Source organism: Aptenodytes patagonicus, chromosome 5 (genome assembly GCF_965638725.1).
Source record: "Aptenodytes patagonicus chromosome 5, bAptPat1.pri.cur, whole genome shotgun sequence".
In the NCBI taxonomy this organism is placed as follows: Eukaryota; Metazoa; Chordata; class Aves; order Sphenisciformes; family Spheniscidae; genus Aptenodytes; species Aptenodytes patagonicus.
The window spans coordinates 52,748,261-52,771,360 of NC_134953.1; the positions used below are offsets into that span (position 1 = coordinate 52,748,261).

The 23,100-nt window shown below is 56.5% G+C and overlaps 3 protein-coding genes across 4 annotated transcripts; 2 read left to right on the forward strand and 1 right to left on the reverse strand.

Annotated features, from left to right (window-relative positions):
- Positions 1-434: 434 nt before the first annotated feature.
- PRDX6 (peroxiredoxin 6) lies at positions 435-9,452 on the forward strand. The gene is made up of 5 exons (XM_076338036.1): positions 435-454; positions 2,081-2,237; positions 6,952-7,098; positions 7,701-7,847; positions 9,321-9,452. The coding sequence occupies exons 1-5, from the start codon at positions 435-437 to the stop codon at positions 9,450-9,452; spliced, it is 603 nt and encodes a 200-aa protein (XP_076194151.1).
- Positions 9,453-11,624: 2,172 nt separating this feature from the next.
- FAM78B (family with sequence similarity 78 member B) lies at positions 11,625-18,102 on the reverse strand. 2 transcript variants are annotated; one of them, XM_076339788.1, is made up of 5 exons: positions 17,840-18,102; positions 16,092-16,233; positions 15,317-15,429; positions 13,236-13,357; positions 11,625-11,909 (listed from the first exon to the last, which is right to left on the reverse strand). In XM_076339788.1, the coding sequence occupies exons 1-5, from the start codon at positions 18,100-18,102 to the stop codon at positions 11,734-11,736; spliced, it is 816 nt and encodes a 271-aa protein (XP_076195903.1). In that variant the 3' UTR covers positions 11,625-11,733. The 2 variants fall into 2 exon arrangements, with proteins under 2 accessions (XP_076195903.1, XP_076195904.1); XM_076339789.1 differs by lacking the exons at positions 11,625-11,909; positions 13,236-13,357 and having other exon boundaries at positions 15,371-16,233.
- A 382-nt stretch (positions 18,103-18,484) lies between these two features.
- Positions 18,485-22,072, forward strand: PLPP6 (phospholipid phosphatase 6). Its single transcript, XM_076339790.1, has 3 exons — positions 18,485-18,515; positions 18,819-19,237; positions 21,174-22,072. The coding sequence occupies exons 2-3, from the start codon at positions 18,835-18,837 to the stop codon at positions 21,542-21,544; spliced, it is 774 nt and encodes a 257-aa protein (XP_076195905.1). The 5' UTR covers positions 18,485-18,515; positions 18,819-18,834; the 3' UTR covers positions 21,545-22,072.
- The last annotated feature ends 1,028 nt before the right edge of the window (positions 22,073-23,100 follow it).

A 23,100-nucleotide genomic window follows, 5' to 3' on the forward strand; every position in this document is an offset into this window, starting at 1 on the left:
CGGTCCCCGGGGGCCGCTTGTCCTCCCCCGCCGGCGGGCCGAGCCGGGCCTGGCTCCCGGGCGCCGAGGGCGAAGGGTTTGCTTCCAGATGAGCACGGCGGTGAATTAAGCGTGCGAGCCCGGCTCGACCCCGGCTGGGAGCCTTGCAGGCCGCGTCACGGCCACGGGCGTGTGACCGGCGTGAGGAGGCCGAGTCGGGCCAGTCCGTGCCGTGGGCTTGTTCCGAAAATGTCTTTTTTCAAGGTCGAGCCGCAGCGGCAGCCCTCACGGGTGTGCTCTGGGGGCGAGGGGGGCCGCCGCGCCTGGGCGGGGCAGCTGGACACTGCCATCTTCCAGGGCGTGCGGTGGGGAGGTGCGTACGGGCGCCTCCGAGTGGGCAAAGCCACCCCTCTCCATCTTCCCCCATCCCCTCCTGCGGGCTGCACAGCGAGACGATGAGCCGAGCTCGCTGCAGGTGAGCCAAGCCCTCGAGGAGAGGGAAGAGGTGCTCTGAAAACGGCAGAGCCCCGGGGAAGGGCAAAGCCAGGCTTGCCAGAGCAGCGCTTAGTCCAGGCCGGTCCCAGAGATCAGCTCACGTGTCACGTACGTCCCTTGTGAGTGAGCCCGGGCATGCGAAGGTGTGTAATCGAGCAGTGGCGAAGGACTCTGGTCCTGTTTGAGCCCGACGTGGAAAGCCACGTGCCTTCAGCTACTGTTTCCCACAAAGCCTGTTGCTCCGTTTCTGGCACGAGCGGGAGGGTGCTGGCACAGCATGTCTGGGACTCGCTCCCGGCAGCACTTGGCAGGCTTGAATCGGTGTTTGAGTCCGCTTCTGTCAGCGTTGTGAGCTTGGGCAAATGGGGAAAAAGGAACCCTCTTAGCGAGAAAATAAGCTGCAGGCCTTCCTAAAACTGGCTGTTCCAGCCTGATCACCCACATGGCAGCTTTTTTGGCCAGCTTCTACTCGGTTGTTTGCTGCCTTTTTATTCAAGTAGTATACCTATTGTATAAAGCGACTCGTAGCACCAGTGGCCGGGTAGCTGCCCCGTAACTTCATGGTGAGCTGTGACAACCGCACGGCTCTGGCAGAGCTGCAGGGTGCCTCATGTGATCCCTCCAGCTCCGTTCCCAAATCTCTAAGACAGGAATTTCCCCAGCTGCTGTGGCATGCGGCTGTATTTACGGAGTGCTGGGGGCCAGGTGAAGAGCGGCGCAGTAAGCCCTGTGCGTGTTGAGCTGAGGAATGGTGAGACATTGGCAGGGAATTTTAAGTGCTGGGGTGGCTTTGTGTTAGCCTCTGGAAACTCCTGAGAGCTGGGAGCCATTTTGCCATAAGCCCATCTCACTGCTGGGCTGCATTGCTGCCTTTCTCTGTGCACCGGTTGCCTTGCCTGTAAAGTGGGATGACTTGTATTTGCCTGCTCTAAAGACTGCAAAATCCACTGATGGGAAGTGGTGGACAAAAGCAAGGTGGCAGTGTTGTTGTAATTGTAGCCATAATGTGATGTTAACTTCTGGCCTCCCCTGTTAGTTGATTAATTCTTATTTTTTCATTAAGTACGTTTAGCAGCTCACAGCAGCGGTTGGGGTAAAGTTTGGTCCCATCCCATTCTTTTAAGCTGCATGATATACATGGGTGTTTCTCCTCACAGTGGTCGACGAGGTATACAGGATGGTGAATAGCCTTGTAAATCAGTAATGATCTCTGCAATAACGTGGCCGGCAGGTTGGCATCTATGTGCCCTCGCACATGTGGTCTCTGGGGTACAGAGTGTACATGTGGCTCCCCCAAACTTCCTCACGTGGCATAGTATCCACCTCCACATCAGGAACAGTGGGCTATTCCAGCATCCCCTGGGGGATCCTGGAGGGAGAGGGGGAGCAAGGTGCGGGGAGTTTCTCAGAGCATGATGAACAGGGCTCGTCTCGTGAAGGCTTCTAGCGATAGGGAAAGAAATGTTCCCAGGACAGGATTTCCACTTAGCAGAGAGATGAGCTGTTCCTGCACCAGTCTCCGTGCAGTGCAATCTGTACAGCTTTTCGTCTGTAGTACAAACCGGAATGACATCTTGCCCTAATGCCATCTCCTCTCATCTTTCAGATGGGGCATCCTCTTCTCCCACCCGAGGGACTTCACACCTGTCTGCACCACAGAGCTTGGACGGGCGGCGAAACTGGCGCCCGAGTTCAGCAAGCGCAATGTGAAGATGATCGCCCTCTCCATTGACAGCGTCCAAGACCACCTCTCCTGGAGCAAGGTGCGGGGCGTGGGGAGGCGCAAGGGGAGCTTGCGCTGCTGCCTTGCTCTGAAGGCCAGAGGAAGAGCTCACACAGAACAGAGCACAGGCTTGGAACTACAGATCTGCTGAGGATAACGTTGTAAGGCACTTGAATCCCAAACCATGTAGGATAGGAGGTGCTAAAATGCAGAGCAGGAACAGGAAGGTCTGCTTCATCTTCATGGAGCACTCCACAAAGTCCAGGGCACTCTATGCACTGACACTTTGAAACAAGAGGAAAACAGTATTACTGCTCTACCGCCAATACCTGAAAGGGTAAAAACATATGTGAAGGTGGTGCCAAAAGCTCAGAGGAAGGCAATCTATCCACAGACCCTCAAAAAGTTCTGTAATAAAACAGGAAAGGAAAGGAGGCATCTGAAGTGAACAGGCAGTCTTCAAAGGGTGCAATTCATGCCCAGGCAGGGAAAAGAAAACGGAGAACAAACAGGGGCATGTTAAACGTAAAACTACAAATAGAAGCACGTTAAATATAAAAACATCATAAGGGAGTATGGGAAAGAAATAGCTTGCTAAAGGAACACAAAAGGAGCTAATGAAAAACTTCAAATGCAGCCTCAGCAATGGTGTGCTGCCAGGGAGTATGACTCCAGGGCTTGTAGGTGGTTGGGGTGTAAAATAAGCATTTCGGACAGATATGGCCAGAGTGTCACAATCTCTGGGTGAATTACCTGCCTCTTTCTTTGCTCTTAAAACTGGGATGTTCTCATGCATTTTCCAGGGGTGAGACATGCATGCAATAAGAGGTAGTAAAGGTGAGAAATTTCCATAATCAATCAAACATTGTTTCATGTCTGACTGGCTTTAGAAAATTACCTAATTGCCTTATTGATTAAGTTGACCTTCATACCCAAGTGGTGCATGGCCGATGTCCCACCAAGCCTCAGAAGGGCCTGGGAAAAACAGCGTACAAATCCCACACCAGTTAATGAGGTTTCTCTGCTGGTCAAACTGGCTGAAACTACCAGTCAAATTAGCAGATAACATCCTGTTAAATATAATGTAAAGTTTGGGTTTTGCTTTTGTAAGGGAGTCTCATCTCCTGGTTGGCTAGAGCCCTTTGAAGAACTATAGGGTATTGCCAACTTTTAGAAACTCCTCGAATTTCCAAGAAGCTTTTCAAAGACATCAGCTTTGTGAAGGGCAGGCTCTTTTCTGCAGGGAGACAGGAGGAAGTGATAGGTTGTGTCAAGGGAGGGAAGCAGCGAGCTCCCTTGAGGGTCTGCAGGGACGTGTGGGGTTCAGCATACTTGGGTGATCTGGAAAAGAGATGAACCGTGAGCTGACTTTGCTGATGCTATGGAATTATTCAGCGCAACCTCAGGTAAAACCAGAAGAGGTTGCAGAACAGCCTCTCGACGCTGACTGATGGGAGGCAGAGTAGCACGTTTGGAAAACCTTCCAGAACAAGCACAGAGAAAGGCAGAGGGCAGTGGTCCAAGCTGTGGCGAGCTTTCTGTCAGGCTGGGAGAGGCCTCAGAGACAGTGGTTTGGAAATGTCAGCTCAGCACCTGTCAAAAAGAAAACCATGAAAGGCGTCCAGAGGAAAAGATCCAATTCATGAGGACAAATCCATAGCAGACTGGAGTCTTCCATGCAGCCTGTGTTTGAAATCGCCCATCTCGCAGACTACAGGGGAACGAGAAAAGGTGCAGAGGGGGAACAAAGCTGCCTGCAGATTTGGGCAGGTTTGCTTCAGTGCAGGGTGACTGGGGCTCTTCAGCCTGGGAACAGGAGGACATGTCAGGCTGTGACACCGTGAGCAGTGCAGGGAGCACGGAGAAGCAATGAACGCAGCATGCGTGCATCATGGAGGGCATAAGAGAGGACAGGGATGTGATTGCTCTGCTCTTAGACGTTGCTCATACATGTGATCTTTTTCCTTTGTCCTTGACAAAGCAGAGAAGAACTTCAGATAACGCAGGGAGCCAAAGAGCTGAACTGGGAAGGCAGGTGGTAAGGTCTACTGCAAGTCTGAGGCCAGGGGCAAGTGCCCCAAAGGTTCTCCTGACCAGCCATGGGGAAAAAAAGCTTAACAGAGATACCAAGCCTTGGCAGAAGTTGCCTGTCTGGACAAAAGCAGTCTGCATTAAATGCTAGATTGGGATCTAGAAACTGCAATTTCCTTCACTAAATCTTAACTTGGAGAGAAGTCCTAGGAGTGAGCAAAACTGGGCAGGCAGACCTCTCTGTGCAACATTCTTTTACATGCCTATACTTTCTCTTTGGATGAAGCTCCTAGCAGTGGTGAGAGGATGAAGCTGTTTTTATCTGGAGCACAGCCTGCGAGGAAGCAAATGGGCAGGAGGGATGGCTGAAATCCTGCATGAAACAACAGAGAAACTTCTGCTTGCTTTGCTGCCAAATTTCAGTGGGCAGATGGGGCCTGGAAAGGTGGGACCAGAGTATAGCCAATAATTCTCATGTCACTTTGCTCAGCTCTGCTTTCCCAGCCAAAGATGTCACTGCTGTTCTTAGTCATCCCTAGCCAAGTCCCAGGGGCTTGCTCCAGGATTCAGAACAAATCCATAGCTCGGCCAGGGATTGATCCCACTCTCCTACCTCCCCAGTCTGTGCACTGCTTCTCCAAGGGTTGGCTGAATGCATGAGCTCCTTAAGCAGGGTTGACTGGCATGTGCTGTGCATGTCAGAGGAGGTTTCAATGCTCTCTTTGGCCACTGATGCCTTCACCTTGGTGAGTCAGGGTGAATAAATCACTCCAGTGATGTCTGGTTTCAGCTGGGACTCTGGAAAGAAAAATAGTTCATAGGGAAGTGAGTGAGCCTTCAGTGTCTTATTGCAAAATAGGGTGGGGTTTATGAGGCTGTTTTGTACAGAGATCCCCAGGTCATGAAATTACGTGCATTTTGGAACGAGTTACAGTCCATAGGATTTGGATATTGCTTCTCAGAAGCTCTCTTCCATCCTCCAGCCCCTGCTCTGAAGGGGGGGCGGGGCGGGGAGGGTGTCACTGTCTGACCTTCATCTACAGCCGCCTGTGACTCTGCGGGATATTCAGAAGCATTTCACCTGGGCTGGCCTCTCCGGCTCTGCTTTCCTTCCCTGCTCTGCTTTGGCAAGGCAGGTCTGCAGGAGAACAGAACCGATTCCTTCCTTCCAAGGCAGGCCTGACCACAACCCAGCCAAGATAAACAGCCCCTTTTTGCAGTGTGGTGCTGACTCAGTGCTTTCTCCCTGGGGAGAAAACAAGCAAAGAGAAAAGCTGGAAAGGAAACATCTTGCTACATGTGCACCACTTGACCTGCTTGCAGCATCCTGAGCAGCCAGGGCAGGGTTACAGCCCCTTATGTCACCACCATCAGCCTAGGAGGGCTGAGGAGTGGTGCAGGGCATGCCTGCTCTTGCTGCCTCTGGCGTGCTGAGCAGCAGTGGGCAGTGCCAAAGGGCAGCATTTCCAACCCTGCCCTCCCCTAGTTCCCTCTGAGCAGGACCCAGCCTGTTCCCCCACGTTCAAGGCCCAGGGAAGGCAGAGAGACTTGTACGTTCAAATTATCAGCTCAGATGATAACGTACCACAGTGGTGCACGGGAGGCTCGCATCAGCACTGGGGTCAGTTTTGTCCCCTTGTAGCATAAAGAGGATGGAAGGAACAGGCAGCTCTGTTCTAGGGCAGAAACCTTGGATTAAACTTGCTTTGATGCTGGCAGCTGCTCTGCTTGTGCTGCCTTGAGCAGGCTCCTCCCAGCCCTGCTGTGGCTCAGCATGACCCGAATGGGTGGTACCACAAACTACAAGGATAACTTGAATGCTTTGGCCAAGTCCAGACCAGATTCAGAAACGCTCAAAATACAGTTTCCCTGTGAAGCAGGTCAAGTTTGGACTAGCACAAAGAGCAACCTCATAAACCACGGTCACAAGGGAGAGCCTGCACAGCTGTGGAAGGGGATGGTTTTCTCTTCTGTCCCAGCCATGGTTCAGAAAGGAGCATGCAGTCTCCTAGCACCTGCACTCAGACTTTCACTCTGTTTTCAAGAGCCTTTAGTTAAGTAAGTTAGCAGTGGCTTGCTGAATGGAGCTGGTCCCTTGCACCAGACCTGTGAAGTGTTCGACACTTGACCTTTGTTAGCTGTAGAGTTGCTGGTTTGCTCTGCCACTAGAGAAACTGTTCCTTAAGAGCACAGTCCAGTTCAGGTGTGACACCAACACATCTGTAAGTAGTGCTAGATCACTTACTGGGAGAGGGTTGGAAGAGGGACACCTCTGTTCTCAGGGAAAGGTGAGTAAATCTCCCAGTGTCACCAGCATGGGCAGGACTTCTATTTCTCTGTACCCACTTCCTGGGCAAAGCAGCTGGTCCACAGGCAGTTCCACAGGTGAGCAACAGGGTGTGAGCATAGACAGCCTAACAACTAACCTCTAAGAACAAGGCAGAGTCTGGCCTGGCACACAGGTTTCTGGTTTGTCACCTGGTTTCTGGAAGCAGAGAAACTTCATGGAAGGCCATGAGCCCCTGGCTGTGCTGTCCCAGCCTGAGACCTTGGGGCCAAGCAAGTCACAAGCTCCTGTAGAGCAGCTGCTGAACATGTTTCTGCATGGCCCCTCTGCAGGAGCTTGCCCCACCCTGCATGGAGGTCTCCCTGCCTGGCCTCTGTCTCCTGTGGTGGTACCCACAACAGGGAGCATGAGCGTGCCAACGGTTTTGTCTCTGCAGGACATCAATGCATACAACGGGGAACAACCTGAGGAGAAACTCCCCTTCCCCATCATTGCTGATGCAAAGCGGGAGCTCGCTGTCAAGCTGGGCATGCTGGACCCAGATGAGCGGGACAAGGATGGCATGCCCCTGACTGCTCGCGTGGTGAGTACCTGGCCCTGGAGCACCACTGCATGGCAGCCTTCTCAGCAGTAGGCATCGCCTGCCGTCCTGCCCTGTGTCCATGGGGCTGGACTTGAAGATGGGGGCAGCTTACCTGGATGGACGTGACCATCTTCAGGAGCTAGGTTGACTTCCTTGGACTAGATCCATGGGTTGTGCTGCAGGAAGAGGCTGGTGCAGCGCTAGCCTGCTGGCAACAGCTCAATCTTGCTGTTGCCGCCAGCTCATCCTGGTTGTGCCTGTCCTAACACAGAGGGGACAAAAGTGCTTGATCTGCAGGACTTTCCCTCTGCCCTCCCATGCTTGCATTAGAAGGGCACAGGTCAAGGGGAGGAAACATTTCAAGTAGCAAAACAAGCTGGCATGGGAAACAGGAGCTCCCAGAGCAAACACCGTGTTCCCTGTGCCTGGGCATCGCTTGTTGCTTTAGGAGATCCCCACCGTGGCATCTCCCCTGTCCCAACACCTGCGATCAAGCAGGCCACCGCCCAGGAAAGGGAGGAGCAGCAGGACTGAGTAGATACAGCAGGGCAGTTGAACAAATATCTTCTGCCCAGCCCCTGACCCTGTCTCCCTGTGCTCAGGTGTTCGTTTTTGGCCCAGATAAGAAGCTGAAACTCTCCATCCTGTACCCAGCCACCACTGGGAGAAACTTTGATGAGATCCTGAGAGTGGTGGACTCCCTGCAGCTGACGGCATACAAGAAGGTCGCTACCCCTGTGGACTGGAAGGTGAGGAGGGGAGCAAAGCTCACAGCTGGGCACTGAAAACGTGCATTGAAATGTCAGCCAGCCTCCCTTGGAGGGGGACCGACGGTGTGGGGAAAGCTGCTGAGGTCCTGGGATACAAGTTAGATCCCAGCCCAGGCCCCAGGGCTGTTGCAGTCTGGAGTCAGCCATAGGAACCTCCCTTCCCTGCCCTCGGTCCCTGGTGCCAGCAAATACTGGGCTTGGCCCTTCTGGCTATCGGTACTTGAGCTTTAGGCCAAGGCGGGTCCTGCCCTTGTTGTCTGTGATAAGGAAGGGCATTACCAGCTGTCAGTATGCCAGTGTCCACTCAAAGCCAGCGAAGCAGCAAGCATGGGGCACCCCTCCCTGGGCCGGCTTGCTGCTCTCCTGCCTTTGAGCCAGGAAGGGCCAGTATGGGCACGGCCCCACTTTGTCCAGCACATACACAGCCAAGTCCTATCCTCATTGAAAATTACTAGTTGAAGTTGCTTAGCTGTGGCCATCCCTGTTCAGTAGCATTATTTAAAACTCAAAAAAAAAAAGTTTGGGCAGCCAAGATAAAACAAGAACAAGCAGCACAGCCTGGCTGCTTTAGCTAGCCAGCGTTTCCTCAGCCCAGCAGAGCTGCTCAGCTTCTGGACCTGTCCTGCTGCTGGCTTTGATAGCTGTTACTGGGGAAGCCTGCCTGTCTGGAGCCAGAGGACACACTGCTGCTGTTACAGGGTGTCCTGGAGAAGTCCTCCTGTGTTATGAGGCAGGATCAGGCTCCCAGAGCATTGTCCCAAACACCTGCTCCATCTGGGCAGGAAGGCCCCGTAGGCACAAGCCTCAGAGGTTAAGTAACTCAGGGTATCGGTGCACTTCACTGTGCCTCTCCACCCCTCAACACCAGCACCCGTGTGCTGAGCATACAACAAACTGCACCTTCACTTCCTGGGGCAGAGCAGAGCGTGGTGGCAGCCTTGCCTCTGAAGACTCCTATCTCCTGCAGCATAAGCTCCCAGTGGTGTGGGGCCAGCTCACCCACCAGCCCACCTCCCAGGGAAGCACACCTTCCCCCGAGGCTTGGCACGCCAAGGGGGAGCCAGGACTGCCTGTCCAGGGGTACCTGAGCAATAGGAATGGATGAGCAGACTCAGGCAAGCTGTGCTCCCTCCCGCATCGTAGAGATGCCCAATTCTCTCGTTACTCCCTGTTCCCGTGGGAGTGCTGTGGGGAAGAGCTGGGCTGTGGGATCCCATTGGCAGGGCTGGCAGACGGCACAGCTCTCCCTTACGACATCACCCACACCTCCTGGTGTAGCTCCCACTCAGCCCTCACTGCTGGCTCCAGGCAGAGCTGCAGGGGACGTGCCTGGGGCATTGGGGCCGAGTGTTCATGGGGAGGCAGTGTCACCTGATGATGCAGGGACGTGCCACCTGCATCACAAGCCCGCCAGCTCCTCTGCTGCTCTCACGGTTCCCATTTGCTCCCCAGCCTGGTGACAGCGTCATGGTCGTGCCCACCTTACCTGACGAGGAAGCCAAGAAGCTCTTTCCCAAAGGAGTCTTCACGAAAGCCCTCCCATCGGGCAAGAAGTACCTGCGTTACACCCCACAGCCGGAGTGAGCGAGACGGGTCTGCCCATCCATCCTGCCGGGCTGCAGGTCGTTTGGCGTCAGGAGCCTTCCCCGTGCCCAGCTCCTGCCTCCCTGACACCGTGTGATCAGCAGCCTCGTACCGTCACACTGATGGTGCATCGCAATACTAAACCAATCCTCCCCACCCCTTTCATCCCCCACATCCCCTCAAAACTAAAACCCTGGGTGTTTTCTTGCCTTGAATCAGCCCTGTAAGAGGTTAGCAGACCAGTGGGGGCTCCAGGGCTCGTGCTGTGGGGTCTCTCCTGTTCAGCACTGGCCAAGCTTTTCCCGGAGGCACGGTGAGAAGCGTGGTGTCAGCAGCCAGGCCCTGGAGGGGTGTCCTGCTGGGCTCACACACCTCCCATCACCATCACGGAGCTTCGGCAGCTCCAAACTGCTGCGTGCCTTTTGGAGCAGCCATCACTAACGCATTAACGCCTTCGTCTGGTCCTGTGCGTAGGGGAGGAGATGCAGAGCCAAATCTCTCACTTCTTACTGCTTTCTCATCTCTTGCTGGAAGTTGATTGTTTTCAGGTTTTATGGAAGAGAGAATAGAGCAAATAAACTGATCTTCACTACTGCCTCTGCTGGTGTCCGCGGCACCTTGCACCATTTACTTTGTTCCCCTAGGCTGTGCAGCTGGGATGTGTGCCCATGCTCATGGGTAGGTGGCAGCAGCACAGATTGCCCTTGGTTTTGCTCTGTAAATAAGGCACTTTGGAAACGCAGGTTGCCTCAGGGCACATAATTTCAGATGATGCAGCGGGGTCCGGGGCAGCCATACCGCTCCTGCTTTGCGGCAGAGCCTTGGTGGGGGGGAAGGAAGAGATGTCTGCTCGGGGAACATGCCTCAGCCTGGCCTGCCGTTAGCTGTGGTGTGGGAAGTCCTACCCTGCTTCGCAGGGCATGAGCAGACATGATAAAAGCCATGATACAACTGCTCCCTGCTCTCCCTGCACCTATACCTCAGGGATCTGTCAAGAGATGAGCGATGTTTTAATATAACGCTACGAAAGAAACCCGCTCACCAAATAAATAGCTCATAGGCTGGCAGCATCTCTCAGTGCCCAGCGCAATCAGCAACACTCAAAACGAGCAGCTGTTAAAGAAATTGGCTGGCACAGGGCACAAATGTACCCCACAGCAAGCGGGGACTAGGGTCGATGCTAATGGTAAGCAATGCACTGGATGCAATGAGCTACCCTCCAGCATCCCGCAGGGCCTAATCCTGGGGCAGCACCCACACCCACCTGGGACGTGGCCCATCAGTCCTCGGACAACGTCCAGAGCCACTGGCTTCTCGCAGCACCCATCGCTGTCCTCCTTCGCACCGGCATGCAGGCCAGGACACCCCACTGAGGACATCCTTCCCCAAACATGGCTGCATTTCAGAGACCTCCCTCTCTCGTTATCCAAAAAAGTATATATTAATATTTAATTGCCTCCAGGAACTATACAGTGAATATTTGTATTTTTCCCCAAATGACTTTTAAATGAACCTTCGTTATGAAATTCTGCATTATCCCCATGTATTATTTTTCCTATAAGAAGAAAAACCCCGGTCTCTGGGTTGACTCTTGTTCCCCCTCTGTCACTCTGCAAGAAGTGGGAGGGAGATCTGCAATTGCAAACGGGAATCATCCCTTTTCTTTTTTCAGCCTTATCAAGCTTGGCAGCTTCCCTAGTTCCCCACAGCTGGGCTGCATGAGCTCCTGGGCTTCTTGCCGGTCCCTCGGCACACAGCCCTAGCCTTGATCTGGTTTCCTAAGGGAAAAGGGGCTGTCTGCCCCCCACCTCCAGAGCTTTCCAATCGACCACGCAATTTTCTGGAAACTTGAGGACAGGGCCCCGACAGCAAGCTTTGTGCAAACAGGCTGCTCTGAGCTTCCCCAGGGAAGGGGCGCTGCAGGGTGAGCACAGCCTCTCTGGGACACCAGAGAAGCCACCTGTGATGGGGGCAAGGGGGAACGAGTCCCGTCACCAGACCGGGGGGGCTTAAAGCCAGCAGAGGCAGCTGCTGGTCCCACTACTGAGCCAGGCAGGGGCTGACGGCTGAGAACCCACGAATTCCTGCCTGCTACCCCGCACCGCTGTGGCCCCGGGGATACAAGCCAGCCAGCCAGACTCAAGCAAACACAGGGTTTGGTTCCAGTACAGCTCGAGTGGTTTTCTTTTAATCCCAGAGAAGTGAAATGCAACATTTGTTTGAGTTGGTAATAACATCCAGAGACAGAAGTCCAAGCCCCCTACTCAGTAGTCATTTGTGTTTAAGGCACTCTGCAAAACCAGCTTTCCTCTTCTTCCGACTTTCCCCACGCGGCAGCAGAATACCTGGTTTGGTCTTTTCTCCATAGGGATACCCACACATCCTGGCTCTTCTCACCATCTCCGGAAACTGGCAACAGCAAATCCAGTGGGAGCCAAATGGAGAAACGCCAGGAGGCTGGGTCAATAAATACAGACAGGTATGGGAGGGAGCACAGCGCCTGGGGAGGGGGCACGGGGGCTTCGAGCTTCTGCGGGAAGGGGACAGGCACCGGGTGTCCTCCCTGCAGGCACCAACGTGATTCCCTTTCCTTTCTCCCCGCCGGCTCCAAAAGGGGACGGGAGCGCGGGGGCCTGCAAGCATCCCTCCCCAGCAGCACTCCCGAACGTGCGGCAGCACCCCAAAATGCAGGGGGCTGGGCGGGGGCGGGGACGACCCAGCTGCCCCTGCCATGCAGCAGAAATGACCCCCTGACTTCCAGTCATCAATAAATACCAATAAATAACTTAAATAAACCTTAAATAAATCAATAATAAATAAATAAATAAATAAATAAATAAATGACCCGAGGACAGGGACAGAGGGGAAGGGGCAACCCGAGGCTCAGGGCAAGAGGGGAGCGTGCGGGTGGACGTTTCCATGACCTGCCCCTCCCTGAGATAATGGGGTGCTGGTACAAAAGAGGGGGTGGGGAAGGGGTTCCGCTTGGGGCACCCATCAGTACAGCTGTGGGCCACGGGGACGTGAGCTGAACCCAGACTCACACATGGGAGCTCTCACCCGCCGCCACCCTCTCTTCCTCCCTCTTACTGAGCATCGCAGGCCCTGCACCTGGGCTCCACCGGTCAGTGCTACCAAGCTCAGGGAGATGCTCACCCAGCACCTCCATCCGAGCGTGAACACACACCTTTTGCAAACATGCAAAATGCCTGCAAATTTTTGCAAACGTTGTTTGCAATTTTTTTTTTTGCAAACAATTTTTACAAACTTTTTTTTTTTAAATGGGGAAATGCCCATGAAGACAACCCACGCATCAAACCAAGTTAAGCGCATCAAATCCAGCCGTTGGAGAAGGAGCGGGCACAGGAGCCCAGAGAGGGGAACACAGGCATGGCCCCAGGGCTCAGCCAGAGCCTGCCTGCAGGCTGGGGCAGCCCTGGGAGCACAGGCACAACACAGCTGCGGCCAGGCACCAAGCTGGACACCAGCACCAGGCGGCACCGAGCACCTCCCTGGGGATGCTGCAGACACACATGGACAGAAGCAGCGGCCGCTGCTGTCTCGGTGTCATGCCGACGCAGCAGACGATGTGCCGAGGCTCCAGCTGGCCAGCACAACCCAAAAGACGGCAACGAATTCAACAGCATCCCTGCACCAGCTCCCCCAACCCCAGCCGGCTGGCACCACGGTGGTGCCACAGCAGCTCCCCAGGCTGACGGCTGGCATGCAACCCCCTGAGCACAGCCCTGGCCCTCCCCTGCGGGTTTTGGGGAGCTGACTCACGCAGCCTCTCTGGACGCAGCATCCTCTCCCAGCCAGGAGCCCACCTCGGGGCTAACCGTTTGTCGGGGAACCTCTTCCTCTGGCTTTTTAGCTCCAGTGCTGCCAGAGACGTTTCTGTCCCACTGGATCAAAAACATACATCTGCCTTATTTCAAACCGAAAGGTACTTACCCCTCCCCCTCCTCCCCTAAATCTTAAGGAAAACTGTATTTAAAGTTTCTAACTGCCTTCCACACGCCTTTTGAAAAATGAAACATCAGTGATGGCAAAAGCTGCCATCGATCCTGTACCAGGACAAAACCATGGGCACAGTCTCACAAGAGCGGGACATCTTCCCACACCGGCAAGCTCCCAGTAGAAGCTTTGCTCCAGAAAACACAGCAAACCAAAGCTCAGAGCCCCCTCTCCCTCCAAACCTCTCCCACCGCAAGGCCGTAGCCCCGGCGAAACCCAGATGTAGGCACCGAAAGCAGCAGGTTCCCAGCCTACCCAGGAGGCTGAGCGGGAGGAGCAGGACCACCGGCCCCGGCACAGGGAAGCGTGCGTTGAGGCGTCAAAATGCAACACTCCCAAAAGAAAAATAAATAAAGAATCAAATCAGCAGCAAACACTACTGATAATAGTAAGTAGCACAGGGATTTCACAGGGATTTTTGGTCTAAGATGCCTGGGGAGCCCCTTCACTGGTGGGGACCGGGGTGCATATCCCGCCCTGGAAAAGCGCAAGCCGTGGCTGAAGCTTTGCAGGAGCTCAGCCGCACTGAGGAGCGATGCCGCGGGGATGTGCCGGCACACTGGGGGGAGCAAAGCAGCACTGGGCTGGGCGTCCTGACAGCCAGGCTGAGGGCAGCACTGCTAATACTGCAGGAAAGGCTTTGCATGGAAGTGCCGAACACAGCGACCCTTCCTGGGCTCTCCTGGCAGCGGGACAGAAGATGAGACCCTCCCAGAGGGAATTACCCACATCCCCAGGGCAGCACAAACCTCCCATGGTGCAAAGGCAGGGGCATGAGCCGGAGGAGCAACAGGGCTTGCGCCGGGGCAGCGAATGGAGCATAGAAAGCAGCAAAAGCCGTAATCATCTGCCTGGGGGCGATGGGGCACCTCAGGCATCGGCAGTGCAGACACAGCTTTCGCATCTGCTGCATCCCAAGGGTGAAATGTCGGGAATTGCAGGTCGCAGCCCATGGCACCAGCACCACCCCACGGACCAGACAATGCCAGCCATCCAGGCAACGAGGGGCGAGGAGAAAGGCAAATAAAACCCCGTTACCCCCCAAGCACCTGCAGCAGCAGGAAGCAGCACCCAGGCAGTGTGCTTGTCTCCTCCTTCCCAGGCCAACCCAGGCCTGCCCCGTGCAGCCTCTACTCACATCCCTGCCTCCGACCCATGGAGAGGAGACCCTCACCCCGCAGAGCCCGGGGAATTACCGCAAGGCGTGCTGTCCCCTCCCCGCCAGCGCCGGTGTCCCCGCCGGTACCTACCCTGCTCCCTGGGTGGCTGAGGAGGAGGAGGGTCTCCACGTAAGCTGGCATTTGCATGAAAAATGAGCAAGCACCCAACTTCCTGCAAGGGACTTGGATCTGCAGTGGAAGCATGCGAGTCCCAGGGTACCTCCAAGCTGGTTTGGGTACCCCATGGTCAGCATACGCCTGCTCACCCTGGGCTGGGTGAACAGGCTCCCAATTTCTCACTCAGCTGAGAATTGGTTTTGCTTCCATAAGAGAAGGGCCGGCGAGATTTGGCGGGGGGAAGGTTGAGGAACTGCAAAGATTTAGTGCACCTTAAAATTAAAGGACATCTAACCTGCCCTTAGATCTCACTCCAAGACGGAAAAGAGCTATGGCATCTCCTACACTCACAACTACTCCAAACACACCCAGACGCATGCAAAACATCCCGCTTCCTCTCGGCTGTGGAAAACCCCTCCCAGGCAGCAGCAATGGCCAGCACCGGGGTCCTGCTCCGCTCCCGGGCCCTCCCGCCCAGTCCCAGCGGGCAGGGCAAGGGGTCGATTATCGATCCAAAATGCATAGGTATAGACACCGCGGGGACACCCGCGCCCCGGCGGGAAGGGTCACCGCAGGAGCCCTCCGCGTCCAGCAGGCATGGTCTCCGCTTCTACCTCCAGTTGTGTGGAAAGCAGCATTTGCCACAGGCACGGTTCGATCGCACTCATGCTCCTTGCATTGCCCTGCAAGGAAAGATGAGTCGTTTAGGTCAGACAGCCTCTTTGCCAGCTGCAAGCCCCTAAGAAGTACTCGATTCTGCTTCCTGGGAAATCCTCCAGCTCAGCGATCCCTCTTTCACGCCCCCACGCCGGCCAGGCTCTCTTTCTGACTAAGGAGGAGCCGCGTTTCCAACCACAGCTACAAAGGCAGGAGAACCAAAGAGGTCTGCTTTGGCTCAGAAACCCTGTTCTTTTGCAGCAGGCTAGCAGCACCCAGCTCCTCACACACACGCCCCGGCACTGCTCTACTTGGGAGGTATCACGACTATAGGCTGGCCTCGCTTGGGTCTCCACATGAGGACTTGGGCATCGTTGGCGTTGGGTTTCACTAGTGCGTTTGGTGGGATGGGCTCCATCCTGCTGAGGATCCGGGGCTGCTCCTGCTGAGTCCTTCCCACCAGCCGTGCCCGCTGCCCCAGCAGCTGCATGGGATCAACCTCAATGTCCACTCGCATCCTCCACTTTATAGTCTGCAAGATGATCTTTTCCTTGGTGGTGGTGTTCATGGCCACCAGCCATGTGGTAAAGCTCTGGTCCCTTTTAATCCTGGTCAGCAGCGGCACGTTACTGTTGCTCACAGGGACAGCCCACGTCACGCTGGGGTAGAAATTGTCATTCATGCTCACCGAGAACCTGGAGATCTTGTTAGTGGGCCCGACCAGGGTCACAGTTTCTGTGGTGTTTCCGTACCAGGGGTAGCTCACGCCGTCCGAATCGCTGATGGCTTTTACTCTTCCTTCTCGCAGGTCGGGCAGCTCCCAGCTTGACCTAGCAAACGGGAAGAGAAAGGCCAGGTTAGTGGGGAAACGGCAGTGACAGCGCCCAGCGAGGGACAGGGACAGAGGGGCAGGGAGGCAAGCAGCTTAGGGACCCTCTCCCTGCCTGCAGCAAGCTCTCAGGGACCTCCTTCAAGAACAAATTCGGCTTCGGTTCCTTCACTGAGCCAGTCACGGCTAGCTGAAGCCTTTGTTCTGCCAGCAAAACACTATTTTAATTAACCTGCAATCAAACCAACTGGGCCAAAACTCATTGCTGGGTCTCTCTGGGGCCACTCTCTCCTTAATCAGCTCCTGTGCCAGAGGAGAACAGCCTTCCCCATCTGCCAGCTGCAGCACCACGACCACGGCACCAGCCAAGCCCATCAGCAGCCCCCTCCTGCGACAAAACTCTGCGATTTTTATGCCTCTAAATACAAGCGCCTGCACAGAGACACATACAATAATTAAACACCACAATTATGCCTGCCGCTGGTGCCACGAAATCCCTGCAATATGTCTGGGGGGGAAATTCCGGCCCAAGTCTTGGCTGCCGACCATGTGAGCAACACTGTGTGGCTACGGCAAGGGAGACAGTCGCCACGTGGCAATTATGAGCGAAGAGCTTTGGTGAAACCTCCTGCTGAGTCCCAGCTCTGGCTTCAAACACATCTGGGCTGTGGAGCTGCCTGCAAGTGGCTGGGGACACCCGGCTGCCATCCCCCCAACAAGAGACGACTTCCACTCACTCCAGCATCCCCAAGTGCTCCAGTGCCACGTGCAAGCGAATCTGCCATGACACAAGGATGCGGGCAGGCAGCACAAGGACCCACTCCCCCCCTGGTGCCCACGCACACCGCCCTGCCTGCTGCCCCGTGTCAGCACCCCCGGGCACCGGCAGCAGGAGCCCGCTGGCGGGCTGCAGAACGGACCCCTCCAGCCATTTTCAGCCCCCTCTCACATCACCCCTTTCAACTGGCAGAGGACAGAGCCGAAAGCTTTGCCCCTCGGCGTCCCCCTGAGTCACCCGCACACTCGGCCTTGGGAAAAGTTGGTTTCCAGCAGCCATGTCTGCCAAGCACAGCAACGCTTCCCCCTTTTAACACAAGCCAAGGGGGCAACTCCCCCAGCACCGCCCGCGCTCACGACCCAGCCCCAGAAGAAATGCTACTCGACGGGGGACAGCGGCCTCAAAGCCCTCGAACGAGTGAGCTTCAGGCCACCCGGCTGGCGCAGGAGCCGGCTGTGGGACGAGAGGAGCGCGGGCGCTGCCCGGGCCGGGGCGGCTGCGGGGTCAGGTCTGAAGGGGGCAGGGACGGTGCCAGGAGCAGGCACTGGGGCCAAGGTGATGCCCGTGCGCGGCTGTGGGTGCAGACATGGGGTAGGGGTGCGACACCCGGTGCCTGGGGGTGCAGTGCCCGGGAGGCGGCGAGCCGGGCGGACGCCTGCACCCGGTGCCAGGGTGCCCGTGCCGTACCCAGCCCGGTGCCCGCCGCAGGGCCTCCGCGTCCCCGCTCCCGCCCCGCTGCAGCCGGGGTGCCGTGCCCGGTGCCGGGTCCCGCCCCCCCACCCCACCCCGGTGCGGGCGCGGCGGTGCCGGTGGCGGTGCCGGTGCTCACACGCCGAGGTCGCTGTAGGTGTTGTAGAACTCCATGTGGTTGCAGGCCTGGATCCAGCCCACCACCCAGGTGTGCCGCCGGGCGATGGGCGGCATGAGGACGCGGGCCGAGGCGCGGAAGTAGGGCGTGCGGTACCGCAGCACCACCGGCGAGCTCTCCTCGATGGCGGTGGCCGCCGGCTCGATGGTGGCCGACACGTCCGACACCACGATCTGCTCCCGACGCACCCGCGCCTTGCAGGCCACGCTCTGCAGGCACCCCATCGCCGCCGCCGCGCCGTCGTCACCCGCCGCCGCCGAGCCGCGGGGCCGGGGGGGCGGCCCGTCCCCCCGCCGCCGCCGCCGCCCGCCCGCCGCCGCGCATCGCCGCCCGCGCACCGGCGCCCGCACCGGCGCCGGCAGGGCGAAGGCGCCGCCGCCGCGCCTCTTGCGGCCCTCGCCGGCTGCCGTACGCCGGCCGGGGCGGGCACGTGCGCGGGGGGGGAGGCGGGGCGCGCCCGCGGGTCCCCGCCCCGAGGCGCGGCGGGAGGGAGGGTGGGGGGAACCTCCCCGCCGCCAGGGGGCGCCGCAGCCCCGCCCCGGGGCGTCCTGGCTCCATGGCAACCGGCTGCGTCACGGGGGACCGCGGAAGAGGAAGCGGGGCCGCGCCGGGGCCGCCTGGTACCGGGGCAGTCGGGGTACGCGGGCGCCCAACAGCCGGGGGGGGCGGCCCTGGGGGCGTCCCGGACACCGGGGACACACCGGGAGGGGGGAACTGGGTCCAGGCGGTGCGGTAGCGGGAGGCGGGGGTGCCGGGCAGGGTGCGGGGGCAGGCCCGGGGCTTGCAGGCAGCGTGGGGCAGCGGGGCCCGTAGCAGGTTGCGGTGAGGGGGTGAGAAGCAGGCCCGGGCAGGGGGTGACGTGCGGGTCCCTGGGCGGCTCGCCTGGGTCCCGGCGCCAGAGCAGGCCTGGCAGCCGGTGACCGGCCCCCACCTCTCCCAGGCCACCTCCTCTCGCCATGCCGAGCCCCCGGAGCAGCCGCGAGCGACGCACCGGCAGCAGCAGCCGCCTGGAATTCCTGTCCCTCGTGAGCCAGCGCAGCCCCGGCGTCCCGGACAGCCCGTCACGCCGCAAGGAGTCGGGCAGCTCTGCGGCGGCCCCGCTGCCCGAGGAGGACTGCATGAAGCTGAACCCCTCCTTCCTGGGCATCGCCTTCAGCTCCCTGCTCGCCATCGACCTTTGGGCCTCCAAGCGCCTGGGGGTCTGCGCTGGAGAGGGCTCGGCCTGGGGCAGCGCACGCCCCCTCATGAAGGTCATCGAGGTTTCGGGGCATGGCATCCCCTGGCTGCTGGGTACCTTCTACGGGCTGTGCCAGAGTGACAGCTCAGCGGCCAGGGAGGTGCTGCTCAACCTGCTCTTCGGTGAGGCTGGGGGCTCACCAAAGGGCTCTGTAGGTGGGGGCTGGCTGGAGCGGAGGGGGGAGGATGGAACCTGAAGGATGGGGGAGAGCTGAGTAAACCTCACCCTCCTACAGCCCCAAGGGAGCCTGCTGATTTTGAGTAACTGGTGCAGACTCATCTGGGGTGCCTGGTACCAGAGTGAGTAACCCTGCAGCTGGAGGACGTGGTGGCATGGGTATGGCTCATCTGTCACAGCTCCAACCACACACTGTGAAACTCCAGACAGCTAAACTGCTCCTGCAGTTGCACAAAACTTTCAGGGAACTGAACTCCCTTTTAGTTCTTCAGCTTATCACAACAGCGCATTCCAGGTGCAGCTGTCCTAGATACCAGCCCTTTCTCCTGAAAAGCTGCTCTGGCACGCAGATGTCTGCACCCTTGGGCTCCCTGCAGGCAGTACCTGCATGGATTGATCTGTATCAGCCAGTGAGGAAACTTTGTTTAAAGCATGCATTTTAATTTTGTGTGGTGTAATATTCCCCCCTCCCTTGCATCCTGTCCTATTAGGTACACTTAGATTCTTCATTTTTGCTTGTTTAGAAACTGTAGTAGTTCTAGAGCAACAGACTTTTTCAGGTTCCTCTTTCTTACTCTTTTATTAAGTTGCAAATAATTGGTATCTCACACTTATCATTTGCATTGAAATTTGCTTGGTGGGAAACATACGGTTTTAGGCATCTTTTTCATCTAGGAGCACACAGTTAAATTACAGTCTCACAGCAGAGCTGTGGGAAGGTACCTGGAGGCCTCTGACCTAACCTCTGCTCTGAGGAGGTGTCCCAGCACCAGGGCCTTGCCTGGCCCTCAACGCTCTAGGCCGGAGCCACCCACCTCTCCGGGGCCCTGTCCCAGGGTTGCAGCACCCATGTGGGGAAGGAGTGTTCCCTAATGTCCAAGCTGAATCTCCCAAACCATATGTAAAAAGAGAAAAAGCAATTGAACTAGGTTTACATGTGGAAAAAAAAATATTTGTTCTTAAATGATTAACCAAAGAGAATGAACTGAAGTGACCAAAAGATTTGGCGTCCAGAAACAAGCCTTAGGACAAGCAGAAGTCAGTCTCCCACAAGACTTCCTTGGAAGAAGTAGCCCTGGCTGTGAGCACTGCACTAGCCAAGCTAACGGGGATGGAAAAAGCATCCTCTGCCCTACGTGAGAAGCTGTTCTTGCCAAATACTGGCTGAACACTTCTCACATGTGCTTCGACTGACTTCTACCGCAACAACCTTTAGCTGGCATTATTTAAATCATCCTTTATTCAGCTCTTGAAAACCAAAGTATGGTTAACTTTCTGGCATTAATCCCCCCACAGCAGGGAGAAGCCAGACTGCAGGAGCCCTGGCAGTGCCACACAAGCTCGGGGCCCCTCACCCTGAGCCATGGCTGAGTGGTTGAAGTGGATTGATCATTCACCCTGGTCAGTTTGACCCCCAGCCACAGGGGTAGGCAAAGCAATGCTGAGTCAGCACAGGCTGTCAGGAAGGGAGCTGTGGGGAATATTAACCCCTCTGTTGCCTTTAGATTAACAGTCAGTTTGAGCCCTGAGTCATGGCAAGATCAGGTTTTACACAGAAAGAAGAGCTCTTGGGTGCAAGCTAGGCCAAGTCCTGTTGCTGGCTGTGGCAGGCAGAGGGTCTGGCGTTGCACAAGGGCTGCGTGCAGCAGGAGTGGAGACTGAAGATGGGCTCAAACTGGAGAAGGCCAAGTGCTGGATGAGTGCCATGCTCTCCCTACCTGGGCATCATAGCCATGGCAAATAGTGCCTTCTCTTAGCATGTTTTGGTAGCCAAGTGCTTGTTTTCTTAGCTAATGACTTTGGTTTGATTCTTGCCTTGTTTTCCATAGGGGGGGAAAAAACCCCTTCCTCTCTTGCTCACTCACTGTTACTGTCTCCTAGCATTGCTGCTGGATCTCGTGCTGGTGGCAGTGGTGAAAGGGCTCGTCAAGCGGCGGCGGCCCACCCACAACAAGATGGACATGTTTGTCACAATCTCGGTGGACAGGTACTCCTTTCCGTCAGGCCACGCCACCAGAGCAGCCCTGGTCTGCCGCTTCATTCTGCACCACCTGGTGCTTGCTGTCCCGCTGCGGGTCCTCGTGGTGCTCTGGGCTCTCATCGTCGGCATTTCAAGGGTCATGCTGGGCAGGCACAACGTGACAGACGTGCTCTTCGGTTTGCTGCTGGGCTATGCGCTGTACAGCGTGGTGGAGTACTGCTGGCTGTCCCCGCTCAGTGCGCCTGCCCTCTTCGCACTCTGGAGCCATTGATGGCTGGGTCCCTCTCAAAGGAGAAGGCGCACACCCAGTTTTCTAAGCGTGCACAGGGAGTGGATACTGGGACTTGAACTCACATCCTAGACCCCACCTATCCAGCCAAGACTTCAACACTAGTGGTGCTGCAGGCTCCTGGGCCCACACTTAGATGTTTGGTGCTGTCCTGCCCTCCTGATGGGCTGTCAGGCATGGTGTGCACTGACCAAGCAGCTGCACTGACCTCCCGTGAAAAACCTGTCCCTGCAGAGCCCAGGGAGGGCTCAGCACATTCATCCAGCAGCTCACTGCTGATACTGTGAATCGGCATGCCCTTGCTGGGCACCTGTTGCATTAGCCTATGGTATATGTGATAACTGTGGCTTTGCAGATTTCTCTGCAATTGCCCACGTATCTGTCTGCTGTAAATACACTGATCACGTTTGCTGTCGTGAGCATGCCCTGCACAGCCTGCTCCATAGTGTCTGCCTGGAGGGGACTCACTGGGGTCTGTCCTCAGGATTATAAAGAGCTCTGCCTTCCTAAGCAATGCGTGTCTTCCCTATTGCTCTTGATTTAAGCACTGTACTGAGGCCAGATCTCAGCCAACAAGGACACGAGCACCTGGCTCCCAGTGCCATGGGGAAAGGATGGTGCAACTGAGGGTTTAGTGCATCCATGCCAACTCTAAGAGCAGGTAACTGGGGAGGCAGCTCCCAGCAGCAGCCTGCTCCTGAAGTCCTTGTGCAGAGCTTTACAGTTCCTTCCGCCCTCCACAGGTTTTTCAGTCTCCCGGGGGTACAGTGCATTCACAGCAATTCCTGTTTGTCAGCATGTTACCAGTGCTGCTGACAGCATACTGCAGACTGAGCCCCTTCCCCATAGCCCTGGCTAGTAATACACCCTTGCCCAGGCTGCTGGGCAGCCCTGAGAGCTGAGTCTTACCCGCACCTCCTGCAGCAAGGTGCCCCGACTCTGCCAACCACTGCCACAGCTCCCTGTGCTCCCGGCAGGCTGGCTCTCCTGCCCTGGCACCATTGGTCCTGGCAGCCTGTTTTTCATAGAGGACTGTTTGTCCTTGGCAGGAGAGAACCACGAGGAACCTCTGTAATGAGCCAGGGCTGAGATTGAGACAGAAAAGCACAGGATCCACATCAACAGGAACCACAGCCGGAAGGGAGTGATGGCTCTGGACTGAGCTTAAGTAGTGCTCCTGGCACGTGGGTGGGGGTGATTGGGCCCAGGTGAGGCTCATCATGGCCATTAAGGTCTATTAGTGCACTCACCGATTAAGTCATATTAAAACCAGGCAGTGTTTAAGTGTGCTGTTCCTCTGGGTGAAGTGTGCAGGAGCAGCCTGAGGGCTGCTGGTACAAACACCCTGTCCCTCTCTGTCACCCACTGTCAGTTATACATGGGCTGAAATGAAAGCGCTTGATGTGACAAGGTTCCCCCAGAGCTGAGCCATGACTTACTGGCACCATGAGCTGGTGAACCTACCAGCTGTGGGTTTGCACTCCAGCCTGGGACTTGTACAGTGACCAAAAAAAATATCCCCTGGGTTGCACTGCATG

Bases quoted from the DNA above. Each gene is read 5' to 3' on its own strand.
- FAM78B (XM_076339788.1), bottom strand. From the start codon at position 18,102: ATGGGGTGCCTGCAGAGCGTGGCCTGCAAGGCGCGGGTGCGTCGGGAG. The intron at 16,234-17,839 runs GTGAGCACCGGC...CCCGTTTGCTAG, and splicing joins ACCTACAGCGACCTCGGCGT to GTCAAGCTGGGAGCTGCCCG. The intron at 15,430-16,091 runs GTGAGCATGAAT...CTTTCCTTGCAG, and splicing joins ACAAGATCTCCAGGTTCTCG to GGCAATGCAAGGAGCATGAG.
- PRDX6 (XM_076338036.1), top strand. From the start codon at position 435: ATGAGCCGAGCTCGCTGCAG. The intron at 7,099-7,700 runs GTGAGTACCTGG...CCCTGTGCTCAG, and splicing joins TGCCCCTGACTGCTCGCGTG to GTGTTCGTTTTTGGCCCAGA. The intron at 7,848-9,320 runs GTGAGGAGGGGA...TTTGCTCCCCAG, and splicing joins CTACCCCTGTGGACTGGAAG to CCTGGTGACAGCGTCATGGT.
- PLPP6 (XM_076339790.1), top strand. From the start codon at position 18,835: ATGCCGAGCCCCCGGAGCAGCCGCGAGCGACGCACCGGCAGCAGCAGC. The intron at 19,238-21,173 runs GTGAGGCTGGGG...ACTGTCTCCTAG, and splicing joins GCTGCTCAACCTGCTCTTCG to CATTGCTGCTGGATCTCGTG.